Source organism: Phacochoerus africanus, chromosome 1 (assembly GCF_016906955.1).
Source record: "Phacochoerus africanus isolate WHEZ1 chromosome 1, ROS_Pafr_v1, whole genome shotgun sequence".
Lineage (NCBI taxonomy): Eukaryota > Metazoa > Chordata > Mammalia > Artiodactyla > Suidae > Phacochoerus > Phacochoerus africanus.
The window spans coordinates 221367155-221390942 of record NC_062544.1 but is presented as its reverse complement, the minus strand read 5'-3'; the positions used below and the strand labels follow the sequence as shown (position 1 = coordinate 221390942).

General features: G+C 42.6%; 1 protein-coding gene across 3 annotated transcripts in view; it reads left to right on the top strand.

The window, feature by feature from the left end:
- The first annotated feature begins 3403 nt into the window (after nucleotides 1–3403).
- POGLUT1 (protein O-glucosyltransferase 1) overlaps nucleotides 3404–23788 on the top strand; it is a 29189-nt gene continuing 8804 nt past the window's right edge. For 2 of the 3 annotated variants that reach the window (XR_007136442.1, XM_047791585.1), the window contains exons 1-5: nucleotides 3409–3588; nucleotides 4292–4382; nucleotides 6492–6635; nucleotides 12560–12695; nucleotides 15697–15818. Coding sequence is in view for 2 of the 3 variants with exons in the window: in XM_047791585.1 (XP_047647541.1) it covers nucleotides 3504–3588; nucleotides 4292–4382; nucleotides 6492–6635; nucleotides 12560–12695; nucleotides 15697–15818 (578 nt within the window). In the remaining variant the exon portion in view is untranslated. Of the gene's footprint in view, nucleotides 3589–4291; nucleotides 4383–6491; nucleotides 6636–12559; nucleotides 12696–15696; nucleotides 15819–23788 lie in introns of all 3 variants that reach the window. The other variant, XM_047791598.1, reaches the window with a different exon arrangement.

Here is a 23788-nt window from a genome sequence, read left to right as displayed (position 1 = left end):
TGGAAAAAACAAGACACCAGGAAAACACAGTAGTTAAAATTTATCATAATAAATGCAACTTTAAAAGCACACCCAAGGTTCAGAGATGACATGCAAGACAGGGTAATAATCTCTGTGGAATATAGTGCTCCCAATACCAAGAAAATCTTCACAGAGCTTGGGGTTTAAAGCCAAGACTGCAAGAATGAATAGGCAGTTCATGGGAGAATAATTTAGTAAAGGAAGTGGCAGATTAAAAAGGTAAGAAAGTGAGCGACATCATGCGGAATTCAGAAACTGTCAGTAATCTGATGTTAGAAGAAGAGTAAGAGTGTCAAGAGGAGCACTTGAATCTTGCTCTGCAGATTTTAAGCACATAGGGAAAGCCCTTTATGTCCAGTATATGATTAGTTAACCTTCATTGAGAGGTTTGTTTGGTGCCAGACACTAGACTGGTAGCTTTACATATTTCATTTAAATCTCATAACGTTTTGGTATTATTCTTATTTTACAGAGAAAACTAAAGGTAAGAAAAAATAATTTGCTGATACCCAGTTAATATAACCCAGCTAATCAGTGACAGAACCAAATTTTAGAGCCAGAATAACCAATATCAAAACCACTAAAGCTAGTGATATTTCTAAATATTCTTTTTCCCCCATGTATGCTTTTTTTTGGGGGGGGGGGCCACATCCCTGACAGATGGAAGTTCCCAGGCTAGGGGCCCAATCAGAGCTAGAACTGCAGGTCTACACCACAGCCATAGCAACTAGAGATCGGAGCCTTGTCTGCAACCTACACCACAGCTCATGGCAACTCCAGACCTCTTGGTTCCTAGTTGGATTCCTTTCTGCTGTGCCACGACTACAGGAACTATGCCCCAAGCATTCTTAAACTTTAATTCATGCAACATAGATCACCATATATTTTCATTGTATTCACCTGTAGGCTTATGGTACATTTCTTTTCATATTTGCTCTGTTAATTCCTTGCTAGCTTGCTACATTGAAACTCTGTTGATTTTCTCTTGGTTCACCAGCATTCATCTTTCATTGAGGAATTATTTATTTAGTGCCTATTGTGTACCAGGCATTGTATTAATGAGTAAGACAGCAGATATGTCCCTGTCCTCCTGGGGCTTATATTCTAATGAAAGAAACATGTATTTAATATCAATGAAATAATTACAGGTTGTAAGTATTATGAAGGAGATATAGGGATAAGGTGAAAAATAAAGGTGCTATTTTGAAGGGAATCTGTCGGAGGAAATGACATTTCAGAAAAAACTGGAATATGGGGAAGGAACCAGAAATGCCAAGATGGGAGAGAAAAGTAATCTGCATAGAAAACAAACTTATGCAGAGATTGTAAGGTAGGCTAGAGCTTGGCATGTGTGAGAAACAATGCAAAGCTGTACAGTTAGATCACAGTATGAAATGAATTTGAAGAGACAAACAGAAGCTTGAACATGGAGGGTCTTTTAAACTATACTGTTTGCATTTTTTTTTTTTTTGTCTTTTTGCCATTTCTTGGGCCGCTCCCGCGGCATGTGGAGGTTCCCAGGCTAGGGGTCCAATCGGAGCTGTAGCCACCGGCCTATACCAGAGCCACAGCAACACGGGATCTGAGCCGCGTCTGCGACCTACACCACAGCTCAAGGCAACGCCGAATTCTTAACCCACTGAGCAAGGGCAGGGACCGAACCCGCAACCTCATGGTTCCTAGTCGGGTTCGTTAACCACTGCACCACGACGGGAACTCCTGTTTGCATTTTAAATTAGTGGCTGGCCTAGGACCTAGAAATCTGTGGGTTTCTTAAGCCCCAGAAGAATTCTAGCACCCATTCACATATAGGAACCACTGGAGTAAAACACCTCACCTCTTAAGGAAATGAAACAAGTATTGTTTAGATTCAGGTGCAGCTTATTCCTCCTGTGTATAGGGCTCACTTACCTCCCAATCTCTCACTGCAAAGATAAACATTGTAAATTTGCAGAAAACACTGATTTATTTTCATTTCAAAGACATTATAACACAAAATGATTTCTGTTTTGTTTTGATCACAGAAAGCAATAATTATGGAAATAAGCTATTTTATTGGAGTTTTTATAATTGTTCTCCAGTATATTCATTTTAAAGTAACTTTGAAAGTAAAGGTTATTGTGTTTAATCTATGTAGTACACAGTCTTATGTGCTTTTGATGAAACATTCATTTGAACTATTGTACACCTTTCTGGAAGTAGAAAAAATTGATGTAAGTTTCATTTGGATTCCTGAAGAAGCCTTTTAAGATGCAGTGTTAATGATTCATTTTCTCCTCTTGCTTACTCACGTAGAATGAGTTACATAGCCCATTCCTAGCTAATCAACATTATTTTACCTTCCAACGTTCCTTAAGATGTATCCTAAATCCTCCACTACCATCAGCCTAGGTTCTACTCCCATGTGCAAATTATGGCTGCTCCCCTTTTCCAGCATCTCCAGCATTCTCCTTTTCTTCAGCCTGGAATGCACCCTTCCTGCCCCCTTTCTTCAGATTTCCAGTTCAAATTGATCTTTCCGTCTGCTGAAACCAGTAGCATTTAGATACTGCCTTAAGTTGTAAATTATCTCTAGGGAAGCCATATTTTTCTTCTGGCTAGTTCTAAACTTCGGGGCACCAGATCTCATCTTGTACTTCCACGTTTTTCCACAGAGCCTAGAGTGTCACTATGCACATTTTACACAATGGATACATACTTCTATTTGTATGATCACTATATATATATATATCTACACTTTTCTTTATATACCATATAGAGCTATATACATACACTGTATGGTATGTTGCCCATTGTTTTGTTTTGTTTTTCCAAGTCACCCAAACACTTATAAATCGTTATTACAAAGAGATGTGTGCTATATATTGTCTGCAACCTTTTGGGCTCTAATAGTGCTGTAGACATTCAGGGGTTCAACAAATCTATACTATTTAATAAGAACCAGTTTGAGGTTGTGGAAGGAACTTCTAGCCTAAAATTTGCCACTTAAAGGCGAATCTGTGGGCGGAAAATGGTATCCTCTCTGACCTTCAGTTTTGGGGCTGTGAGACTGTGTTCAAGATGTTATAAAATGTAACGAACAAATATTAGACATTTTACCGGGGAGGAGGGGCGTACCATTTATTCATTCGCTCCTAGGATCCGATTTTATCTGAGGGCGAGCGAGCTGGGGCGGAGGGTCGGGGAGAGGATTTCACTCTTCGCAAAGATGCAGCTCTGAACATATAAAGCTCGGCTTTCAACAGACGAGTAGGACAATCGCATCCCGCCGCACCGCACTAGGCGTTGGTTAACTCCCCGGGGAGGTCCCAGCTTCCCCGCTCCGCCTTCGCAGGGAACCCGTACCCGGAGGCTGAGCAGCGAGCAGCAGCCTCTGCGTTGGGCGGCTCTCCACCCACGTGGTGCGGCTCCACGGCCATCTTTGTGCGGGGCTGCGCTTCCGCCGGCGCAGCGGCGGGGCCTCCGCAGTGGGTCGGCTGGCGATGGAGCGGTGGGCGCTCTCACATCTTCGGTTGTGGCTGCTGTTGCTCCTCTTGCTCCCGGTGCCGGGCCGCCAAAAGGAGTCAGGTGCGCTCTGGGCGGCGCCGAGCCCGCCGCTGGGGCTCAGGGTCTGGCCCGGTGCCGAAGCGCTCTCCCGCTCCCCTCGCTCCCGGTGCGGCTGGCGCCCGGCTTCTGCTGTGGTCGCGGTGGCGCAGAGCTGGGCAGGGAGGCACCCGGGCGCCTCGGAGCGGAGAGAGAGTGCGTCTGGGTGTCTAGCGCGGCTTCTGCCCAGGACCCTGGAGAGTAACCCATCCTCTGGAATTCGGAGTGATAGCTGGGAGGAGAGGGTATGCCCCTGTTCCTCCACAGCGAGTGTCACCCACACTGGGCTACCTTGTAGCTCCCTAACACACACTGGGGGATAACTTGTGTGTGTGTTCAAAGGGAGGGTTAATGCCTGTGGCTTTTAATCAACCCCCTTTATGAGGCTCAGTTTGATTAGTAAAAGGTGAGAATCCATGTCACCAGCTTATCCATAACCTAGGTGCCAAGAATTAAGCTTGGAAATTTTCCCATTTCTTGTATACCTGGCAGCCTGAGTAGAGGAGCAGACCTGACCTGAGTGCTGGAGAGCTATAGAATGAATCCTTTCTGGAGGTTCATTTCACCAGTGGGATGGAAAAGGGGTGTCTACAAGTTTGGGCCTTCTTTTGGTTCTGCCTGTGTGCTGCAAGTGAATAAGAGTGCTCAGGGATGTTTTGTTAACCTTCATTTACTTCACTTTTTGAAGGTTCGAAATGGAAAGTACTTATTGACCAAATTAACAGAGCTTTGGAAAATTATGAACCATGTTCAAGTCAAAGCTGCAGCTGCTACCATGGGTGAGTTCTTTTCTTTGATGTGTCTTAGAGTATTTAGATCTTGTCAGGATGAAATGCCCTAAGATCCCAGAAAGACCTTAGTTGCTGTCAGAGAGCCAAGCATGCTTTGAGAGCAGACAGATGTTTTGAGGGTCCCTGAGGTGGTTTTCACATTTCTAGGGAATAAAAATGCCCTGGGATGGGAGAGGCCAAAGTGGTCTTAGCATTGCTTGTTAACTCCCTGTAGGAGTTAGCACATGTATTTGTCTGCCTTCCCCACTGAACCAAAAGCTTCTTGAGGCCAAGGCCTCTGTCTTATATTCACTGTTGTATTCCTGGTGCTGGCTCTCAGTAAGTACTTAACTAAATATTGTTGAAGGAATGAATGTATATTTGAATGAATTAAATCATATGTTTCCTGTTGGCTGTATATTTTTTCATATATACACATGGTATAAAATTTATAAAGTTCAAAAGGGCATTTACAAAAGTGAAAAGTAAGTTTTCTCCAACTCCTGGCTCATGCTATTTACTTGCCCCGGAGGTAACCATTGTTACTAGTTTTTTTAATATTCCCTCCAGAAATCAAAATGTACCTTAAAATTAGGAGTTCCCATCATGGCACAGTGGTTAACAAATCCGACTAGGAACCATGAGGTTGCGGGTTCGGTCCCTGCCCTTGCTCAGTGGGTTAACGATCCAGCGTTGCCTTGAGCTGTGGTGTAGGTTGCAGACTCAGCTCGAATCCCGCGCGTGCTGTGGCTCTAGCGTAGGCAGGTGGCTACAGCTCCGATTTGACCCCTAGCCTGGGAACCTCCATATGCCGTGGGAGCGGCCCAAAAAAATAGCAAAAAGACAAAAAAAAAATTAATGCTTTTATTGTTACAGTAAGTGTTGTCTTCTTATTTTTTTACATTTTTTATTTCCCCAATACAATTTTTTTTTCTTCTGTACAGCATGATGACCCAACTACACATACATATATACATTCTTTTTTCTCACATTATCATGCGCCATCATAAGTGACTAGACATAGTTCCCAGTGCTACACAGCAGGATCTCATTGCTAATCCATTCCAAAGGCAATAGTTTGCATCTATTAACCCCAATCCACCCCACTCCCTCCCCACCTATGACTGTTTTTAAGGTATGTAAATTAGAGCTGGAGTGTAGTGTGGTAAACAGATTCCTTTAAAATCAGCCTTGGGTACTAGTCCCAGATCCCAGCACCAGATCCAAACCACTTAACTCCTCTAGGTGTCAGATTTTTCATCAGCTAAATAACAGGGCCCTTTAAGCCCTCCCTCTGATTCCTCAAAAAATTCACCTGATATGTATACTTGCTGAAAACTTATTATGTACTGAACTTTAAAAGGGATACAAAAGAGTGTACTTTCTGATTATTCCTGTTAGTTGTACATAATGCTGGAGGATGTGGGGGTGGTAGGAGCCAAACAGTCTAGAACATGGGAATCAGAGAGTGTCAGACTATAAGGCATAGACCATACCTTCTGTGGGGTTCAGAGGAGAGGAGGTCAGTGGGACTGCAGTGACTGGGAGGATATGGGTGTAGCATGAGTAGTGAAGGTAGAGTATGCATCAGGCAAGGGAGGGGCAATCCAGATGGAAGGAGGAAGAGATTTTTCTTTCTTTCTTTTTTTTTTTTTTTGGTCTTTTTGCCTTTTCTGGGGCCGCTCCCACCGCATATGGAGCTTCCCAGGCTAGGGGTCTAATCGAAGCTGTAGCTGCCAGCTTTCGCCACAGCCACAGCAACACCAGATGCAAGTCACGTCTGTGACCTACAGCACAGCTCACAGCAACGCTGGATCCTTAACCCACTGAGCGAGGCCAGGGATTGAACCCCAACCTCATGGTTCCTAGTCAGATTTGTTAACCGCTGCACCATGATGGGAACTCTGGAAGAGATATTTTCTTGCTTTTTCTTTTTTGTGGCTTTGTTGTTGTTGGTATTTTAGATCACCTGTGACGCTTGTCTGGGGAGAAGTTGCTCGTTCTCGTGCTCTCTTCTTTCCCTTAGCTTACTGTGTTCTCTAATACCAATCCTAAACCCATGGGTAGGAAGCAGGGTCTCTGGGCCTGTTTTCTTTGACAATTCCCATTCTTTCCCAGTGTCATAGAAGAAGATCTGACTCCTTTCCGAGGAGGTATCTCCAGGAAGATGATGGCGGAGGTAGTCAGACGGAAACTAGGGACCCACTATCAGATCATTAAGAACAGATTATACCGAGAAAGTGACTGCATGTTCCCCTCAAGGTAAGAATTATAAGGTCTATTTTTTGACCTTATTTCATATGGGCTTAACTTGATACTGTTTCTTATAGAGAATCTAATTAAAGGAATTCACAAGTGAACCCTCCCTCATGTTTCGTAAGGACTACAAAAGAATGATAAGCTCTTCTCCTTGCCTGGGAATTTTTCTTGCCAACCTCTGTTCTATATCAAAGCCTGTCTCCTCTCTCTTTATAAGGCTTGGGTACATTGCTGGTTGCAATGGCTGTGGCTCTGCCCCTTCTCCACCTTCCCTAGGTATAGTAGCTGCAGGACACGGGCTGATGAAACCTAGCATGAATGAACTGGTCTGAAGGAGGAGGAAAAGTATCGATTGATTGTCTGTCAGGGGCCAACTCTTGTGCTAGATACCAGGTATTCAAAGAAAGGTGGTGGAAGGCAGGAGGAATAACTGGGGCTACTGTTTAACACAGGCTGTGTTAGCTAGGACTTTAGGTATGAGAGTTGAGGTTACATATCAGTCAGTTGAGGGCTGACCTGGACCAGGGAGGGTCACAGACTGAAAGTTGGCTTTGGGCAGCATTGTGTACAACAAATGATAAACCTTTTTTTTTTTTTTCCTCCTCTTTTTTGGCCTCACTATGGCACACAGAGTTCCTGGGCCAGAGATCAGATCCGAGCTGCAGTTGTGACCTGTGTTGCAGCTGCAGCAATGCTGGATCCTTTAACCTACCGTGCCTAGCTGGGAATCAAACCTGTGTCCCAGTGCTCCAAAGGCACGGCCAATCCTGTTGTGCCACAATGGGAACTCCTAAACCTTCTTTTTAGGAGTCTTTTTTTTTTTTTTTTTTTTGCTATTTCTTTGGGCCACTTCTGCGGCATGTGGAGGTTCCCAGGCTAGGGGTCTGATCGGAGCTGTAGCCACCGGCCTACACCAGAGCCACAGCAACGCAGGATCCGAGCCGCATCTGCAACCTACACCACAGCTCACGGCAACGCCGGATCCTTAACCCACTGAGCAAGGGCAGGGACCGAACCCGCAACCTCATGGTTCCTAGTCGGATTCGTTAACCACTGCGCCACGACGGGAACTCCTTAGGAGTCTTTTTTAAAAAACTCAAATCTTTTTTTTTTTTGTCTTTTTAGGGCCACACCCATGACATTTTGTGTATATTCCCCGGTTAGGGGTAGAATCAGAGCTATGGATGCCAGTCTACACCACAGCCACAGCAATGACAAATCTGAGCCATGTCTGTGACCCATACCATAGCTCACGGCATCGCCAGATTCTTAACCTGCTGAGTGAGGCCAGGGATCGAACTGTGTCCTCATGGATACTAGTCAGATTCGTTTCTGTTAAGCCATGGTGGGAACTCCTAGGTCTAGATACTTTTAATTCACCCAGTTTGAGAAATATCTCTGATATTTATAACATTCAGGAGTTCCCGTCGTGGCTCAGTGGATAATGAATCCGACTAGGGACCATGAGGTTGCGGGTTAGATCCCTGGCGTTGCTCAGTGGGTTAAGGATCTGGCAGTGCCGTGAGCTATGGTGTAGGCTGGCGGCTATAGCTCCGATTAGACCCCTAGCCTGGGAACCGCCATATGCTGCAGGAGCGGCCCTAGAAAAGGCAAAAAGACAAAAAAAAAAAAAGAAAAGAAAAAAAAATTCAGTCCTGAACAAAATAAAATATAAACTCAGCATTTCAAAGATAAGCTGAGAGATTTTGCTGAGAAACCGTAACACAGTCTCATTAACACTGGAGACACATCAATTCAAAGATGGAGGATAGGAGTTCCCATTGTGGCACAGTGGAAACGAATCCAACTAGTATTCATGAGGATACCAGTTTAATCCCTGCCCTTGCTCAGTGGGTTAAGGATCCGACATTGCCGTGAGCTGTGGTGTATGTTGAAGAGGTGGCTCAGGTCTGGCATTGCTGTAGCTGTGGTGTAGGCCAACAGCTATAGCTCTGATTCTACCCCTAGCCTGGAAGCATCCATATGCCTCAGGTGTGGCCTTAAATTAAAAAAAAAAAAAGAGAGAATATTGGTATTTTTAAAATAATAGCTCTAGGAAGTTCCTTGGTGGCTCAGCAGATTAAGGCTTGAGCATTGTCACTGCTGTGGCTCAGGTTTGATCCCTGGCCCAGAAACTAATGCATACCACGAGTACCACCAAAAAATAAATAAAAATAGCTTTAGTGAAGTATGGTTGACATAAACTGTACATATTTAAAGTGTACAATTTGAGGCACAGCCAAAAAAAGTATGCAATTTGATAAGTTTTGATGTGTGTGTGTATATGTATGTTTATACCAAGATAATGAACTTATCTCTCACTACCGAAAGTTACCTTGTACCTCTTTTCGGTTCTTCTCTCTCCCCCTTCTTCTCTCTCCCCCTCCCTGCCATGCCTTCCTCCCACCCCCTCTCCTCAGGCATCCACTGATCTGCTTTCTCTTATTACAAATTATTGCCTACAGTTTTATAAAGCTAGATGTGAAAGTCAATAACAAATATTTTAGCTGTTACATATAAATGTATTGCAATAATACATTTTTTAACTTGTTAACTAGTTTTTTTTTTTTTTTAGTATCAAAGGAATGTTACATGCACATGGTAATATATCTGGATAACTCAAAAGTATGTATAATAAAAAGCAAGTTTCTCTGTCACTGTAGACCTCCCAGACTAGCTCCTAAGTCCTCCACTCAAAAGACAACTACAAGGTTTTTGTATATTCTGCCAGAAATAGTTTCTGTGTATACAGTTATCTAGCTTCATCAACAAACAAGAACATGCTCTATCTTCTGTTCTGCAACTTACTTTTCTTTTTCATGTAACAGTAGATTTTGAAATTGTTTCTTAGGAGTACATAGAGAACTTTCATGGCTGCATAAAAATCCATTGTATGAATTTCTTTATTCAGTCCTTTATCAATGGACACTTGAATTATTCCCTACCACTCCTCTTTGATTTTTTTTTTTTTTCCGCTTTTCAGGGCTACACCTGAGGCGTATGGAGGTTCCCAGGCTAGGGGTACAATCAGAGCTACAGCTGCTGGCCTTCGCCACAGCCACAGCAACACAGGACCCAAGCCATGTCTGTGACCTATACCACAGCTCACTGAAATGCCAGATCCTTAACCCACTGAGCAAGGCCAGGGATCAAACCCAAAACCTCATGGTTCTTAGATTCGTTTCCGCTGTGCCACAACGGGAACTCCCTCCCCTTTGATTTTTAACTACTGTAAACTGCTGCAGTGAACATCCTTGAACTTAGACCTTTGAGCACTCACGTAAATATATCTGCAATCTAAAATTAATAGGCCAGGAGTTCCCGTCGTGGCGCAGTGGTTAACGAATCCGACTAGGAACCATGAGGTTGTGGGTTTGATCCCTGCCCTTGCTCAGTGGGTTAACGATCTGGCGTTGCCGTGAGCTGTGGTGTAGGTTGCAGATGCGGCTCGGATCCCGCGTTGCTGTGGCTCTGGCGTGGGCCGGTGGCTACAGCTCCGATTTGACCCCTAGCCTGGGAACCTCCATATGCCGCGGGAGCGGCCCAAAGAAATAGCAAAAAGACAAAAAAAAAATTAATAGGCCAATTAATGTATTTCTAAAATCTTTTTGGAGTTCCCATTGTGGCTCAGCAGGGCAAGAAACTGACATAGTGTCTGTGAGGATATGGGTTAGACCCTTGACCTCAATCAGTGGGTTAAGGATCCAGTGTTGCCATAAGCTGCAGTGTAGATTGCATATGCAGCTGGGATCTTGAACTGCTGTGGCTTTGATGTAGGCAGCAGCTGCAGCTCTGATTCAACCCCCTGGCCTGAGAACTTCCATATGCCACGGGTGTGGCCATAAAAAGAAAAAAAATTTTTTTTTTTTTTTTGCTGCACCCACAGCATGTGGAAGTTCCTGGGCTAGGGATGGAACATGCACCACAGTAACGACCCAAGCTGCTGCAGTGACAATGCCAGATCCTTAACCCTGTGCCACAAGGGAACTACAACTAAAATCTTGATAAATAGAAGAAAATTATCCACTGAAGAGGTGGTGCCTATTTACACTTTCACCACCGTTATATCATGTGCTGAGAGTAGGCCTCACACCCTCTCCAACACTACGTATTATCAGCCTGTTTGGTCTTTGACAGTCTGGTGAAAACTGGCATCTAGCTTAACTAGATTTTTTTTCTTTCTTTTTTTTTTTTTGTCTTTTTGTTATTTCTTTGGGCCGCTCCCGCGGCACATGGAGGTTCCCAGGCTAGGGGTCCAATCGGAGCTGTAGCAGCCAGCCTACACCACAGCCACAGCAACGAGGGATCCAAGCTGTGTCTGCGACCTACACCACAACTCACGGCAATGCCAGATCCTTGACCCACTGAGCAAAGCCAGGGATCGAACCCACAATCTCATGGTTCCTTGTCAGATTCATTAACCACTGAGCCACGACGGGAACTCCTATTCTCCCTTTTTTTAGTAGTAGGAATGATTAAATTCTAGTCTCTTAGCAAGTTTGATGATTAATACCATATTATTTATGTTCACTATGCTGTGCATTAGATCCCTAGGGCTTATTTACTACTCACTGTAAATTTGTACATTTAAACAACATTTGTCCTGTCCCCCCATTCCCCAGCCTCTGGTAACCAACATTTTATTCTCTGTTTTTTGCAAGTTTGGCTTTTTTTTTTTTGTCTCTTGTAGGGCCACACCCAAGGCATATGGAGGTTCCCAGGCTAGGGGTCTAATCGGAGCTGTTTCTGCTGGCTTACACCAGAGCCACCGCAATGCCAGATCCAAGCCGTGTCTGCGACCTATACCACAGCTCCTGGCAACGCCGGATCCTTAACCCACTGAATGAGGCCAGGAATTGAACCTGCAGCTCATGGTTCCTAGTCAGATTCGTTTCCGCTGTGCCTTGACGGGAACTCCCAAGTTTGGCTTTTTTGACATTTCTTTATTAGTAATACAGTTGACCATCTTTTCTTATTTTATGAACCATTAATATTTGTTGCTGCTATTGCCCTATACACAAATCAGTATTTTATTTAAAAAAAATTTTTTTACTATAGTCAATTTACAATGTTCTGTCAATTTCTGCTATACAGCAGAGTGACCCATTTATACATATATACACATTTCTTTTCTCACATTATCCTGCATCATGTTCCATCACAAGTGTAGATCAGTATTTTAAATTAGTCATTTCCATGCTGCCAGAAAATTTCGATCAGGCCTTGGAATGTTGCTCCCAGTATAGTTTGGTCAGGACCTCAAAGAATGGGGCAGAAAAGCTAGATGTCAGTGTGTCCTCTCTTTCTTTCCAGAAACCCTCTGATGGTTCCCAGCCAGTCTGTTCCAGAAAGCTGTATTACAATCTTCGTGGTTATGTATATAAAACTGTTTGTCTAGCTTGCAAAACTGATTTTGATAGTGTTCAATATTCAGGTTGAAGGTAATGAAAGGTTTCCTATCTTTCCTCATAAACTGAGTTTTTGTTGTGCTAGAAATAAAAATAGTGTCTGTGTGAGAAGCAGAGCGCAAGGGACACAGTTAGAAAATCAGCTTTTTCAGTTCCTATCAAAATTTGTGCCTTGCTCACTAATTAAGGAGCAAATAAAGAAATACTGGGAATGAAAAAAAGGAGGGGAAGAGGTAGGGGTAGCAGTACCATGCCCTTCAAACTTAGGATGATCTAGATGGAAAATCGTATTAAGTATTGGGAACTAGAACAGCTTAGCCAGAAAAGATGACTTGCACAGTGTAAAAGAATGGAGTACTCCTTTCCGGAGCATTGCTCTCAAGAGACTTTGCAGGAAGCTAATGATCCAAAAAGACAAGTCTTTTCTTACTTTGCCCTATTTTGAACGTGTCACTGGGGACCTGCCTTGTCCTAGAGCAGGCACTCCTCTGGTGAAGTTGTGGTATTTCTGGTTGACAGGTGTAGTGGTGTCGAACACTTTATTTTGGAAGTTATGGGGCGCCTCCCTGACATGGAGATGGTGATCAATGTACGAGATTATCCTCAGGTTCCTAAATGGATGGAGCCTGCCATTCCAGTCTTCTCCTTCAGTAAGGTAAGTACAGGAAGAGCCATACGAGGGGATGGAGCGTGGTCCTGTAGCAGATAAGCAAGAGATGACTATCCTGTGGCAGATCCTGATGCCTCACAGTGAGGATGAGGTCTGAGGTCTAGGAGTGGGTCTGTGTCCCTGTTAGCCTCACAGTCATTGAACAATAAGACTAGGAGCTGGTTGAGGACCCATAAGTAACATGAGTAAGATTGCTCAAGTGTCTATAGGACTAGGGATGGAGGGTAGGGAATGAAAGAGGATTGAAGAAACTATAGGACATTGGAGGTAGGGTTCAGAAATCCTACAGTGCATGGGAGAGAGTGGCCCAAGCAAGCTCATGGAAAAAAAAGAAAAAGAAGAAAAAAAAAAGAGTTCCTATTGTGTCTCAGCAGGTTAAGGATCCGACATTGTCTCTGTGAGGATGCAAGTTCAATCCCTGGCCTTGCTCAGTGGGTTAAGCATCTGACATTGCAGTAAGCTGCAGCACAACTCAGATCTGGTATTGCTGTGGCTGTGGTGGAGGCCTCAGCTGCAGCTCTGATTTGGTCCCCAGCCAGGGAACTTCCATATGCTGCAGGTGCAACTGTGGAAAAAAAAAAAAAAGAAGGAAAAAAGAAAAGAAATCTCATGGGCTTTGAATTAGGGAACACCCACATTCAAAAATTGGAGTTCTCACTGTGGTGTAACAGGAGTGATGGTGCCTCTGCAGTGCCAGGATGGCAAGTTTGATCTCCAGCCTAGAACAATGGATCCCTCATTGCCGCAGTTGTGGTGTAGGTTACAACTGAAGCTTAGATTTGATCCATGGCCTAGGAACTCCATATTGGGGTGGTGGGGAGGCAAGAAAGAAAAAAACATTTGCTGAGCTCCTACGATGTGTATATAGCTATTGTATTGGGTATCATCTGTCCTGCCACTGTATCCCAGGGTCCTAGCAGGGAGAACAGTGAGACTGAAGGTGCCAGATAACTCCTTACAGTTGGCACCCAAGCAGTGCATTGAGGGGATAGGCTTGGGATACCAGAAAGGGGGTCTAGTTATAGAGGGAGAGGAATCCTGGGGACCCTTGTGGGCTTGGAAAACTTGGGGCAATTAGTATGTTAGTGCTCAGGTTCCTGCAAATGATGTATTAGCAAGGCTGGGTCTTCATTCCTTAGACACTAAATATGGAAGCCTTTGAGGGCAGGGATGGGGGAGGCTAGAAGGGAGTAGGTAGAAGATTTTATGGGAGAAGAATGGATTTAGGAACACCCTGTGGACTTTGAGAAAACAAACTCCATTTCTTATTCGGTTTCTCCAAAGCAGAGCGATTTTATGCCCACTTTTTGTTCATCACAGTTCACTTTCTCTCTAGACTTGTTTATTTCCTGTGTTGCAAGTGGGCTGAGGCCACATTTGTATTGCATTTCTCATGGTTTAGCCTCATTTCTCAAAAGTGCTTGGTCCTGTTTGTCATGAAACTTTCCCAGAAGAACAGACAGAGGCTCCCATGTAAGTCAGTAAGGACTTCGTGGTTTGTTGTTCATCTGTGTTTTTTTCTGTGGATAATAAAGTATGACCCTCAGTGTGCTAACTTTCCTTTCATCTTTACTTCTCCCCCCCCCCCCTTTTTTTTTGTAGAACAAGTGACTCCCAGTTCCCAAGGGAGGGATTTATATTAGTTTGTCAACATTATAATAATTATGCAGCTTCTATTGAGCAGCTGTTATGTCTGAGGTACCTGATATATCTCATACCACTTTTTAATAATAATTAAAATAATAATTGAAAGAAAGCAAACATATTATATATGTAATGCCAGTGGAAGAAACAGTAGATTTAGAGGTTTATCAGTGATCAGAATTCTAACAGAAGTAACCATAAAAAGGGAACAAATGGTTTCAAACTTTTTTCAAGAGATATAGGATAACATCCCTTCCCCAGCTCTGCCCATTGTCACCTTTGACCCTGATCAAAAAAAGAAGAATAAAGAGTTCCTGCCGAGGCTCAGTGGTAACAAACCCAACTAGTATCCATGAGGATGCCGGATTGATCCCTAGCCTTGCTCGGAGATCCAGCATTGCCATGAGCTGTGGTGTAGGTCACAGACATGGTTCAGATCCCCTGTTGCTGTGGCTGTGGCTATGGCGTAGGCTGGCAGCTGCAGCTCTGATTTGACTCCTAGCCTGGGAACTTCCACATGCTGCAGGTGTGGCCGTAAAATGAAAAAAAAAAAAAAAAAAAAAAAAGAATAACCAAAATATAATCCAGAATTTATCGACCAACCAATGTGAGCTCAGCAGTACCAAAGTATTAAGTAATAACAACACTTTAGTGTTTTCTGTGTGTTAGACACTTTTCTAAGCTTTCTAACTCATTAATATTCAAAACTTCCTAACTCATTTAATATTCAAAACTTCCTAACTCATTTAATATTCAAAACAAGTCTATTTGGTAGATAATATTACTATTTCTCCCACTACAAAGGTAAGGAAACTGAGGCATAGAAAGATTAAGTTACTTACCTTGATTTGGAAAGAGGTGGAGTCAGATGATCTTTCTCAAGAACCCACACTCTTAACCATTGCACTGTATTTCCTAATTCTGTTCTCAAAAGACCCATCTAGGAAATAACCAAGAACTGGTAAGACAGTATATACTCCAAGTGTAATAGCAGTTAAAAGATCAGAGAGCTATGTGATCATTCATAATTGAGTATATTTCCTTAAACTAAAAACCCCAACAATGTATGTCTTCTAAAAAAACATAAGTTAAAAGTTGACCTTTAATGTGGTTTCATATTTTGAGATGCAGTGAGCCCATGAATTTTAACCCATGGTCTTTTTTTTTTTTTTTAATGCCTTTTAGCATCTAGAGTCTAGACTTTGCAGACTAGGGAAAATGTATTTTTGGCACTGTAACAGTGGGCAAGGCCTTGTCCAGATTCTGTGGCATGAATGAAGTCTACTGTTTATTCCTCTGCTCCCAGACTGATTTAGAATAACCTCTCTGTTTTCTGTTGAAGACATCAGAGTACCATGACATCATGTATCCTGCTTGGACATTTTGGGAAGGAGGACCCGCTGTTTGGCCGATTTATCCTACAGGTCTTGGACGCTGGGACCTCTTCAGAGAAGATCTGCTAAAGTAAGTTTATTTGTCCCTCTTTGTGGGTCATCTAGAAATAAATAGTAGAATACCAATAATTATTCCCTTTAAAATATCTTTTAAGCTAAAAATAAAAGACAAAAAACTGTATAGCAGGAACAATTTTGCATGTGTATAAAAATATTTACAAGTCCCTAAACAAAGAGCAAATGAACCTAAAGTGTCAGCAGTGCTTCTGCGGGAGGAATTTTGGAAGGCTTTTCTTCTTTACATTTTTCCATACATTTAGGATTTTCTAAATAAGAGTGAATTATTTAATTTCATAATTAGGAAAAATGGATGACCATTTTGAGGAGAAGGATAGAAAATTACTTGGAGGAACATAAATTTACTTTGTAATTAAGAGCTAAGAGAACAGTTTGGAGATACCTTAGAAATCTATACATAGAACTTCCATATGACCCTGCAATCCCACTCTTGGGCATCTCTCTGGACAAAACTCTACTCAAAAGAGACACGTGCACCCGCATGTTCATTGCAGCACTATTCACAATAGCCAGGACATGGAAACAACCCAAATGTCCATCGACAGATGATTGGATTCAGAAGATGTGGTATATATACACAATGGAATACTACTCAGCCATAAAAAAGAATGACATAATGCCATTTGCAGCAACATGGATGGAACTAGAGAATCTCATACTGAGTGAAATGAGCCAGAAAGACAAAGACAAATACCATATGATATCTCTTATAACTGGAATCTAATATCCAGCACAAATGAACATCTCCTCAGAAAAGAAAATCATGGACTTGGAGAAAAGACTTGTGGCTGCCTGATGGGAAGGGGAGGGAGTGGGAGGGATCGGGAGCTTGGTCTTATCAGACACAACTTAGAATAGATATACAAGGAGATCCTGCTTAATAGCATTGAGAACTTTGTCTAGATACTCATGTTGCAACAGAACAAAGGGTGGGGGAAAAAATGTAATTGTAATATATACATGTAAGGATAACCTGACCCCCTTGCTGTACAGTGGGAAAATAAAAAACTAAAAAAAAAAAAAAAAGAGCTAAGGGAGTTCCCACTGTGGTACACCTGACCGAAGTGGTTCAGGTCATTGCAGCGGTGCTGGTTAGATCCCTGGCCCATTGCAGTCAGTTAAAGGATCCAATGTTGTCCCAGCATAGGTCACAGCTGTGGCTTGGATTCAACCCCTGGCCTGGACACTTCCATATGTCATGGATGCAGCCATTAAAAAAAGAAAAAGCTAAGTCCTTTGGGCAGGGATAGGGTAAGCATAAATGCCCCATAGCTATCTCAAGTACAAGCTTATTCCAGATCCTCTCTGATTCATGATTGCAACCTGCCTTGGCCTGTTAACATCCTGCCATCAGCAGAATTTAGATTGTCTGGGTCACCAAACTATAGGTATTTCTTCCCTAAATACATTTTACATTAATGATTCAAACAGTGTTGGTACCTAATTAGCAAACTTCCAGAAACACTCTTAGGAATAGGGGAAGCGATAATTTAATTTTATTTCTACAAGTATCTATCACTTACACCAAGTGTGGCTGGAGGTTTAAATGGGATAAAGAAAACCTCACTTCGGAGTTCCTGTCGTGGCTCAGTGGTTAATGAATTTGAGGAACCATGAGGTTGTGGGTGCGATCCATGGCCTTGCTCAGTGGGTTAAGGATCCAGCGTTGCCATGAGCTGTGGTGTAGGTTGCAGACGTGGCTCAGATCCCACGTTGCTGTGGCTCTGACATAGGCCAGCAGCTACAGCTCCGATTAGACTCCAGCCTGGGAACCTCCATATGCCTTAGGAGCGGCCCTAGAAAAGGCAAAAAAAGAAAAAAAAGAAAAGAAAATCTCACTTCTCTGAAGGAACACATAGGCTGCAGTCCTCAGTGGAAGCTAGAGCCACTGGGCAAAAAAAGAAGTCTGTTGTTTAGAAGGTATAAGTGGGAAATTAATCTTCCTTTTTTTTTTGTCTTTCGTCTTTTTAGGGCTACACCCACGGCATATGGAGGTTCCCAGGCTAGGGGTCTAATCGGAGCTACAGCTGCCGGCCTGTACCACAGCTCGCAGTAATGCCAGATCCTTAACCCACTGAGCAAGGTCAGGGATTGAACCCGCAACCTCATGATTCCTAGTTGGATTTGTTTCTGCTGCGCCATGACGGGAACTCTGAAAATTAATGTTTTAAGAGAAATTGGTCTCTTACTTCTTAGAACTGGAACTGGAAATTGTTTTTGTCCACTTTGTTAGGGAATAAAGGCCCAGAGAGGTTAAGGGACTTGGTCAAGATCAGGAACCAATTGAAGCCTGAAGTCCAGGTTTTCAAATTCATTATCCTTTCCATTTGACTAGTTAACATTATCTGTGTTCTCCAGACATTGAGGATGTCATTTCTTATTTAGCTCTTCATTTTTTTTCCCTGCTTTTTAGGGCTGCATTCACAGCATATGGAAGTTCCCAAACAAGGGGTTGGAAGTTCCCAGGCTACACCACAGTCACAGCAACTCGGGCTTCAAGCTACGTCTGTGACCTGCACCACAGCTCATGGCGTATGCTGGATCCCCTACCCACTGAGGAAGGCCAGGGAGCAAACCTGCATCCTCATGGAAACTAGTCGGATTTGTTTCTGTTGCACCGAAACAGGAACTCCCAGTTCTTCATTTTGAACATATGTTTTTTGTATTGTTTTGTTTTATTTTGTTTTTTGTCTTTTTGCCTTTTCTAGGGCTGCACCAGCAGCATATGGAGGTTCCCAGGCTAGGGGTCTAATTGGAGCTGTAGCCGCTGGCCTATGCCAGAGATGCAGCAACACAGGTTTCCGAGCCTCGTCTGCGACCTATACCACAGCTCACAGCAACGCCGGATCCTTAACCCACTGAGAAAAGCCAGGGATTGAACCCAAAACCTCATGGTTCCTAGTCGGATTCATTAACCACTGAGCCATGACGGGAACTCCAGCTTTTACAATCTTTTAAAACAACTTTTTTCTTTTTTTTAGGGCTGCATGTGTGGCATATGGAAGTTCCCAGGCTAGGGGTTAAATTAGAGCTGTAGCTGCCGGCCTACACCCTAGCCACAGCAATGCAGGATTCAAGCCATGTCTGCAACCTACACCATAGCTCACAGCAATGCCAGATACTTACCCCACTGAGCAAAGCCAGGGATCGAACCCACATCCTCATGGATTCTAGTTGGGTTCATTACTGTTGAGCCACAATGGCAACTCCCCAAAACAACTTTTTTCTGATTATGAAACGTACACATGCTCATAGAAATTTATGAATATGTCTAAACTAAGCAACTTTTCCCCCCACCTATCAGTATGTTTTAGAAATCTTTCAATGTCAGTACATATGAAGTGACCTCAGTAGCATGATATTCCATCTGATAATAATTTACTTCATTGTGTCCTTTAATGGACATTAGGTTGCATGTGTAGTATATGCATAATTTCTTGTTTTCTGGACTATTGGAGACTATGTTGCATTCCTTATGACTTTATACCCCTTAAAGCTTTCATGCGTATTTCCTAAGAGCAAGAACAGGAATATTATGGGTTTTTTTTTTTTTTGCTTTTTTTAAGGACCACACTCGTAGCATATGGAAGTTCCCAGGCTAGGGGTCTAATCAGAGCGACAGCTGCCGGCCTATACCACAGCCACAGCAACATGAGATCTGAGCCATATCTTCAACCCACGCCACAGCTCATGGCGACACTGGATCCTTAACCCACCGAGCAAGGCCAGGGATCAAACCTGCAACCTCATGGTTCCTAGTCAGATTCATTTTCGCTGCACCACGACAGGAACTCCAAGAATATTATGTTTTATAACCACATTTCAATTATCAAATACAAGAAATAATATTAGTTTAACACTTACTTGTCCCAATACTGTCCCAGAAGGCACATTCCCCTTTTAGTACAGAAGCTAGTCCAGCATCGAGTGTTGTATTTAGTCCTTATGTCTCTTTAATTTCCCTAATCTGCAATAGCTCTTTAGGCTCTTTCTCTTTTGTGATATTGATTTGTTGAAGAATACAGGCCACTTTTTTTTTTTTCCCTGTCTTTTTAGGGCTGAATCTACAGCATATGGAGATTCTTAGCCTAGGGGTCTAATTGGAGCTACAGCTGCTGGCCTACGCCACAGCCACTCCAGATCCTAGCCACATCTGCAACCTACACCACAGCTCATGGCAGCACCAGATCCTTAACCCACTGAGCAAGGCCAGGGATTGAACCTGTGTCCTCATGGATACTAGTCAGATTCATTTCCCCTGAGCCACAATGGGAACTCCATACAGGCCACTTTTTAAATAGAATGTTCTTTAGCTTGGTTTTATCTATTTCTTCATGATTAGATTCAGCTTATGCATTGCTGGCTCAAATACTTACCTGAGTGATTTTGTGTTCATCTTCCTCTCATTAGAGATATTAATTTTGATCACCTAGTCAAGGTGTTCTACCAGGTTCCTCCACTGTGTAGTTACTGTTTTACACCTTGTAAACTAGGGAGATAGAATATGTTTTAAAAATCTAATCTTAGGTGAATACATTTTCCCTTTGATAACATCCCATTTTATTTTTCAATTGCATTTATTCATGATTGTAGAATTGCAATTTTATTTTTTAGAGTCCTCCATTCAGAATCTCTAGCCCCATGATTTCATTTCTTTTTTAATGTTCTGTCAATTTCTGCTCTACAGCAAAGTGACCCAGTATGATTTCAATTCTTACTTTGAAACTTTAATAATCTGCTAGTTATCTGCATTGATGTCTGCCTGACATTTTTCTGTTTTTATAATCTTCTGGGAGTTTGTCCCCATTTTCACTCTGTAGAAGAATTCATTGTCCCTGTAGATTTGAAGAATTCACTCTACTGTCAGTGGAGAGTTGGAGTTATAAAAGAGGTCTGGGGTGGGACCAAGTTGTGGTGGTCACTGTTGGTGCTTACCTGGAGACAAAAGTCCTAACATGAGTGTTTTGAAAGGTAGGTAGGTGGGTAGGAAGAATGAGAGAGAGGGAAAACAGATGATACTTGGACCAAGTCTGTGTATGTTAAATACAGCTGTCCCAGGGACTAAAGTAATTTATATTCAAAATCTCAGTATAAACTGATGCATTTTTCTCTTGGGTAGTTTGGCAGTGTATATCTAGATGTAAAATGTGTTTATCCTTGACCTAGCCATTTTACTTCTAGAATTTATCCTGAGAAGTTAGACAAGTGTGCAAAGATGTGTATATAAGGACATTCATTACAGTGCTATTTCCTTTTTTTTTTCTGTTTGAGAAATATGTTTTTTTTTATAGATGATTTACAATGTTGTGCCAATTTCTGCTATACAGCAAAGTGACTCAGATACACACACACACACACACACACACACACACACATTCTTTTTTATATTCCTTTCCATCATGGTCTATCCCAGGAGATTGGATGTAGTTCTCTGTGCTGTACAGTAGGACCTTGTTGCTTATCCATTCTAAATGTAATAGTTTGCAACCTCTAACCCCAGCCTTCCAGTCCATCCTTCCTCTCCCTCCCCTTTGGCAAGCACAAGTCTGTTTCCTATGTTTGTAAGTCTGTTTCTGTTCTGTAGATAGGTACACTTGTGCCATATTTTAGATGCCACAAATAAGTGATATCATATGGTATTTGTCTTTCTGACTTAACTTCACTTAGCATGATAATCTCTAGTTGCATGCATGTTGCTATGAATGGCATTATTTCATTCTTTTTATGGCTGAGTAGTATTCCATCTTATATATGCACCACATTGTCTTAATCTATTCATTGGTCGATAGACATTTAGGTTGTTTCTATATCTTTGCTGTTGTGAGTAGTGCTGCTATGAACACAGGGATGCATGTATTTTTTTGAATTGCAGTTTTGTCTAGATATATTCCCAGAAATGGGATTGCTGCATCATATGGTAATTCTATTTTTTTTTTCTTTTTAGGGCTATATCTGTGGCATATGAAGGCTCCAAGGCTAGGGGTAGAAAAGGAGCTGTAGCTGCCAGCCTACACCATAGCCACAGCAACTCCTTCATCACAGCTCACAGCAGTGTCGGATCCTTAACCCATTGGGTGAGGCCAGGGATTGAACCTGTGTCCTCATGGATGCTAGTCAGATTTGTTTTCTCTGTGCCACACGGGAGCTCCATATTTTCAGTTTTCTTGAGAACCTCCATACTGTTTTCCATAGTGGTTACACCAACTTACATTCCAACCAGCAGTCTTCCCTTTTCCTCACATCTTCTCCAGCACTTGTTATTTTTAGACTTTTTTTTTTTAACTTTTTTTTTTAGGTTATGCCTGTGGCATGCAAAAGTTCCTGTGTCAGATATGGAACCCATGACACAGTGGTAACCAGAGCCACAGCAGTGGTAACACCAGATACTTAACCTGCTGAGCCACCAGGAAACTCCTGTAGACTTTTTTAATGATGGCCATTCTGACCAGTGTGAGGTGGTACCTCACATGGTTTTGATTTGCGTTTCTCTAATAATTAGCGATGTTGAGCATTTGTTCATGTGCCTACTGGCCATCACTACAATGTTGTTTATTTTTGTTTTGTTTTGTTTTGTTTTGTATTGTTTTTGTTTGTCTTTTTGCTATTTCTTTGGGCCGCTCCCATGGCATATGGAGGTTCCCAGGCTAGGGGTCGAATCGGAGCTGCAGCCACTGGCCTACGCCAGAGCCACAGCAACGCAGGATCCGAGCCGTGTCTGCAACCTACACCACAGCTCACGGCAACGCCGGATGGTCAACCCACTGAGCAAGGGCAGGGACCGAACCCGCAACCTCATGGTTCCTAGTCGGATTCATTAACCACTGCGCCACGACGGGAACTCCCAATGTTGTTTCTTAAAGCAAAAAGTTTAGACTACCTAAAATCCCACCATTAAGGGATGAGGTGAATTACAACATGGCTTTAAAAATGGAGGTGTTCCCGTCGTGGCGCAGTGGAAACAAATCCAGCTAGGAACCATGAGGTTTTGGGTTTGATCCCTGGCCTTGCTTAGTGGGTTAAGGATCCAGCGTTGCCGAAGCTGTGGTGTAGGCCGGCAGCTGTCACTCCAATTAGACCTCTAGCCTAGGAACCTCCATATGCTGCAGGTGCATCCCAAAAAAGCAAAAATTAAATTAAATTAAATTAAATGGAATATTGTGCATGAATGGAAAGTAAAGATAGCATAAGTCTTAAGAACAGGGACTCTGGGATTAAACTCTAGCTCTTATTAGCTGTGTGACTCTGGGCAAATCGCTTAGCTTCTCGAGGGCCTCAACTGTAAATTAGGGATAATAAAACCTACCTTGTAAGGTTGTGAGAATGAGTGTGTATGTATGTGTGTGTGTGTATAACCTAGAACAGTGCCTGAAACACATAGGTATTGGCTCTAATTATTATCTATAAATATGTTCTAATAAGAATGTTACCTAACAGCATGCATGGTATGATCTCTGTTATTTAGAGCAAGGTTTCTGTCTTGGTACTATTAAGGTTTCTACCTGGGGCTAGATTATTCTTTTTGTAGGTGCTGTCCTATGCACTGTAGGACGTTTTGCAGTATCTCTGGCCTTTACTCACTAACTGCCAGTAGCAGTCCCCCAGTAGTGACTATCAAACATGTACATGGCCAAATATCCCTGGGTGGAGAGCCACAAAATCACCCCTAATTGAGAATCACTGATATGGGGAGATAATTGGAAAGAAATTCTTCAATGAAATATTAAATTGTTAAAAGTGATTATCTCTGGGTGGAGAGATTTCCAGTTGATTTTTTTGCTATTATTTTATGCATTTCCATTAGAATTTTATATAATGAGCATATATAATTTTTTCAATAAAAATAAAACAAACAAGGGAGTTCCCATCGTGGCTCAGCAGTTAACAAACCTGACTAGCATCCATGAGGACATGGGTTTGATCCCTGGTCTCACTCAGTGGGTTAAGGATCTGGCGTTGCTATGA